General features: G+C 53.6%; 1 protein-coding gene across 1 annotated transcript; it reads right to left on the reverse strand.

Annotated features, from left to right (window-relative positions):
• Positions 1–627: 627 nt before the first annotated feature.
• MIND_00580200 (GH16 domain-containing protein) lies at positions 628–3653 on the reverse strand (the record flags this gene model as incomplete). Its single annotated transcript, XM_037362562.1, has 13 exons — positions 628–721; positions 766–935; positions 982–1092; positions 1135–1211; positions 1255–1384; positions 1428–1487; positions 1538–1786; positions 1836–1857; positions 1906–2005; positions 2052–2233; positions 2278–2535; positions 2586–2764; positions 2808–3653. The coding sequence occupies 13 exons, from the start codon at positions 3651–3653 to the stop codon at positions 628–630; spliced, it is 2478 nt and encodes an 825-aa protein (XP_037220483.1).
• Positions 3654–5477: the final 1824 nt, after the last annotated feature.

A 5477-nucleotide genomic window follows, 5' to 3' on the forward strand; every position in this document is an offset into this window, starting at 1 on the left:
TGCTGCACATTATTGAACATGGCTGTCCCATTCAATGCCGGAGGAGTCCTCTGGATAGTAGTATCCTGGGAAGCCTGAACTTGATCAGAACCCTCCATATTGCGTGTCCCCTTGAGTGCTTTCTGCTTCGTGCCAGTGGACGAGGGCTTGGCTGGCAAGTTGGAAGGCTGCGACATGGGGGGGAAAGGTAGGAAGACAAATGCTGTGCACTGGTGTAGGGGTTGCCGGTGTGAAAGTTGCGAAGTATCAGCAGCACACGCCAGTGTCAATTGTTTGGCAGATCGACATCCTTCCTCGGGCCTCAATTTGAAGGGTCGGACCGTGGGGCCCGACTGAGCTTGAGATAGATATACTCGATTCACGTCGATGGACATTGGACAAATTTGCCGATGAGCGCGAGCATCAATCCGAGCGTTGCAACATACCTTGACGAGAGCTTCGGTCTGCGACACCACTACATGGTAGTGATTGTGGCCCTGTGACTGGCGACGGGCCGGGCCCGGCCACTCGTCACACGAAGGTGAGCATCAAGACTGCGAGAGGCGCCCTCCCTAGAAGACATATCTACAGTACTCGTCAAATAATCATAATCAATACATCATTGGCTCTCTATCTGAGCGGTCAATGTCAACAATCGCCCGCGAGGCTGTTCTTCGGCATGCGCTGCCCAAAGTCGTCCGTCCAGGTCGTGTAGTTGGGGTTCGTGTACGCGTCGATGTACCTGTCCATGTCAGCCGGGGCAAGGGAATGCAGCAGACAACGCACGTGTTTATATAAGCCTGCGTGGGCATGTCCCGCGGGTCGCAGCCAACGTTGATCGCGTCGCGCCGCTGGTAGACGCGGATCCAGTCGATGCGCATCGTCGCGGGGAAGACGAGATGCTCGAAATCGATGAACCCGAAGGCGGGGGAGATGCCGAGATTGACAAGGATGTACTGGGGTGAATGATCAGCCCGGACGGAGAAACGGGGGAAGACAAACCAGCGGCTCGTTCGTGATCGGTCGTGCGGAGATGCCCGAGGCGGTATCGCCCCCGACACCACCGGCGTTGAGTGTCCATGCGACTGCGTTGTTGTTGATCCAGGTGATGTACTGCAGGAGTGAGTTAGAGCTGGGGACAAGCCTAACACTTACCGCCTTGTTGAAGCCCGGGGCATATTCAAAGCCTTGTAGTGCAAAACATCCGTCCGCCAGTTGATAGCACGCCTGATCTGCACAACTGTCAAGCACGTCCACGGGGAGCGGGAACCATACTCGTCGTGGAAACGACCGAGGTCGGCTGCTGGTATATCCCGCCCACGTAATTGTTAAAATGCGAGACATCGAGCGACGGGATGATGAGGTTGTCGGAAGTGTTCAGCCAGTGGTACTCCGCGTTGAACGGCTGACGGCGGTCAATGGCCGTAAACAGGCGCGGAACAACTCACCGCCCATTGCGCAGACTGCGAGACCTGCCCGACGTTGACGCCGCTCGCGTCCTCTCCGATCTGTTGCGCCAATAAGTCGCCTCTATAATCAAAACCAAAGCCGGGCATACCTGGGCCTCGAAAACGTCGATCTCCGGCGCCGACCGGCCCACGTAACTACCATCTTTGTGGAACGGGCCCGGATGGGTTTCGCCTCTGCAAACGCAGCGCGACAACCGCTGGCCCGGGAGGAACGACAGCGGGGTGCCGTCGGGGAGGGTTGCGCCGGGCGGGCCCGTCTTGCTGCTCGCCATCGCGGTGAAGGCGTACGACTGGTTCGGCGCAGCACCGATATCACACGCGTCGTAGCTGTATGGCCACTTGCAAGAGGGTCAGTCCAGCAAGTGAGTGAGATGGTGATTGACGCACCATTCCGTCAAGCGAAGCGCCGCTAATAATTTCGATAAGCAAGATGAGCCTGATCATTACAAAGACGCACTATCCAGCCCTTCCCAAGTTGCCCATCGTCCACAACGCGGGCCACAGCCCAAACACGTTGTTGGCGCCGGGAAGCATCACGTCCGCCAGAATGAGCCCGCCTCACGCCCCATCAGCCGGACCAGTAACGCGAGCGAGAAAACGCACCAGTGAAGCAGAACTTGTTCCAGGTACTCATCATCCCGCCCTTGTAGTTCAGTCCGTGGTTCGTCGTCGGGTCCGCCACCTTCGTGAGGTTGATCTCCAGCGCCCCGCCGCGCGTCGAGATCATCGACGGGTCGTACCACTCCAAATTCCCCGTCTGCCAATAATGCAGGTCCACAGCCTCCCTACAAGGCATCAGCTAAACGCGTCAGGCCAGACTTAGAAGTACCAGTAAGGGTCGTCGCCCGGGTAGAAGCTGCGGCCTTCTTCTTCAAACTCGTCGCTGAAGACGAGCTGCAGCGTCTGGCTCGGATCGTGGTACGAGGGCAGCGAGTAGGCGCTCTTGGGCGTATGCAGATCGACAAGGCCGAAGTTCCCGATGCTGGGCACCTGCCCGCTCGCGTTGACGCCCGAAGTCGTGCTGGAGCCGACCAGCGCTTGCCCGGGTTTTGCAGCGGTGAAGTAAAGATGCAGAGGGTACACCAGGCTGAATTATTTGTCAGTCATGGGAACCGGAAATGCGACGTAGCCACGCACAACAGCACCGCCAAGATCGCCACAAGCAGCACCAGGCATCCCAAATTGAGCACCCCCCGCGCCGTAAACACGCTCACGCCTGCGAAACGCGTATAGACACCGCTGAATTTGACCCGCGGGTCGTGCAGCGCGTCGTCGTCTTCGGGGCCGAGATGGAGCGAATACGCAAACGCGTCAAACTAGCTGCATAAGCGACAGACAAGGAGTGAATCAGTGACGCACCTTTTCGGGCGGCGCGGATCCTGGCCGCGACCCTGCGCTGAAGTCGATGCTGCTGTGTTCCGAGCTGCCGCCCATGGAACCCAGCCCTGCTGGCCCGCCGCGGCGATGAGAAGGCCGCGCCACTCCCTCGCTGACTACACTCCCTGCCCGTGGATACCGGGGCCGAAAAGGGACGTCAAGATAGTCCTTGTCTGGCGAAGGAAGTCGGGGTGGGAGGGCGTAGGGTGAATCAGAGTAGTTAGTTGCAGGGGGCAATGCCGAGGAGGTAAAGCTGAATGGTGAGGATGTGGCATGTGGGGTGGGCGGGTCGGCTTGGAGGAGAGACCGGGGCCGCGGGAGTGGCGCGGGCAACGGTCGCGGGGCTTCGAAGCGCATGTCTCCATCCTCTTCCTCTCCGTCCGAATAGTCCGACGGCGGGGAGTGGCTCCGGCTGCGATCGGAGTAGTCGGAGGGTGGCAAGGGCAGGGACGCGTGGGAGAAGGCGGGGGATATGTCTCCGCTGTATCGTGGTGGGGGAGGGAGTAATGAGGCGCTTGAATCCGTCCGCGCATGTGCGTTTCGCGAGCTTGGCTGTGGGCTCATGGGAACAAAGTCGACATCGAAGTCGGTAGAAGGCGGGCGGCTGCTTCCAGTGGAGGGCGAAGGACTGCGCGTTACGCGCAAGCGGGGGCCCAAGGGTGTGGGGGTGGCATCCAACAGTGGAGACGGGGAGCGGCTCGACACGCGCGGCGGCGGCTTTCGCGGGATCAAGCGTGTGGCTGAGCTCGAGGCTGGCGGTAGACTCGAGCCGCGCGAGCGCCTATCGTCGTCCTCGATAGCGAGGGGGTCGTAACTATAGCGCGACATGAGCGGGGGGAATGGGTGGGGAAGGAAAGAAACGCGTTGTCGTCTTACGGCGTCCTGTCGGTCGCCTCGGCAATTTGCTGTGTTTGATCCCGCGGGCGGTTGATGTGTCTGTCGCCGCGTCATATCGAGGCGGAAAGAACACAGGCTGACTCCCGAACGTTCAAACTACTGTCCACTCACATCCTCCGGTCTGAATCGTACACATTCGTTGTGCAGGTTGGCACCAGCTCGGAGTTAGAAGTGGGTGAGTTGACATCAATCTAAGTAATGTCGTGACGCGGCAGTGTGACAAATCGGATTTGTGGAGTCCCGGCGGTCCTGACTGTCCAATGACTGTCCATACTTATGAGTGAAAAAACGCGACTGAGTAGACTGACGCGCACGGCCCAGGTTTTGTGGACCCAAGAAACTGTGACGCAAGCGCGGCTGCTTCGAGCCTTCGACCTGAGACATGGTGGTCCGGATCAAGCTTGATCCTGACCATCGAGGCCATCAATTTGTCAACAACAGACCCCGCACGTGATGGACGCGCCGACAGCCTGGGAAGTACTTGGCGCGTAATTGCTCCTATCTGGCTTGACATTCACACCGGATTTGGTAAAATATCCCTTGAAGTAGAAACTGTGCTAGATTCTGGTAGAATCTAGAACCAAATCAACCTATGGAGATTTGCCCAAAATATACATTTTTGAAACTGAGAATGATTTTAGTCAAATATATACTAGTTTTAGGCAGTCTGAGATGAAAACTATCTATGGGATTGAAACTATGCCTGAAATGGTTGATATCTGTGCACATATATTTGGTCATGATATCACGCACATCAAATGTGGCGAAACTGACAGTGAAACAAAGGATTTCACTGACAGTTTCAGCACAGATGATACAAAGGAAATCAGCAGTGGAGAAATGCACATAGATTCTCTTTGTTTCTATTTACATTTCTCCACTGCTGAAACTGTAGATTTACAGTACAATGAAATCATTGTTGAAATCTCAAATTTATTCATGCCAGAAATTGTGATTAAAACTGTCAGTATATACATTGGAGAAATTGTAAGAGATATTGTATGTATATCAGTGACTTGAGGGTCAACCCTCAAGTTAACCCTCAAGTCAACCCCAAGGGTCTGATCTCCGGGTAGACCCTACAAGTTCAGTCTCCAGCTACATATTTAAATACATAATTAGCATGAATGGGATAACAACTTTGTAATGACTTTACACAAACTTTCTAATAAATGTTACCAGATTGTAGGGACCCTTAATACATGTTACTATTCAGTTTAGACCTATGCTTCAAGGTCAATGGTTGAGTCAGAAAATGCAAATTACTGACCCAACCCTGAGTTTTCAAAACAGTGGTAGGGTCATATCTTAATGAGTTCTTATCCGTTCCTAACATGTTATATATGAGCAGGAAGGTGTTCAATTGGCCTATAAACTGGTATTCAACATAAAGTTCATTGTATACAAAACCACAGACTTTATTACAAAATACATTTTGACTATTAGATTGTTAACCCAATTACTTGATGGTTTCTAGGCTGTTCATCAAAAGTTGGATATGGTCAGAAAGGTATTTCCAAATTCTACAAACTTGATTTCAACCCTGATATGGTTGATTACAAAACCACAGACTTTCACTACAAGTCAAGGTTTATTGAATTGACTTCAAAATCCAAAGTCAACCAAATGACTCCATATTGCACATAGTAGTAGAGCTTCATTGATTGAGTAAGTGTTCAGTTCAAACCTATTCAAAATTTATGATAGTTGACTCACAAAAGGTGAAATACTCCCAAAATATTGGCTTTGTTAGTT

The sequence above is a fragment of the Mycena indigotica genome, assembly GCF_014461135.1.
Source record: "Mycena indigotica strain 171206Taipei chromosome Unknown Mind.scaff0005, whole genome shotgun sequence".
Classification (NCBI taxonomy): Eukaryota; Fungi; Basidiomycota; class Agaricomycetes; order Agaricales; family Mycenaceae; genus Mycena; species Mycena indigotica.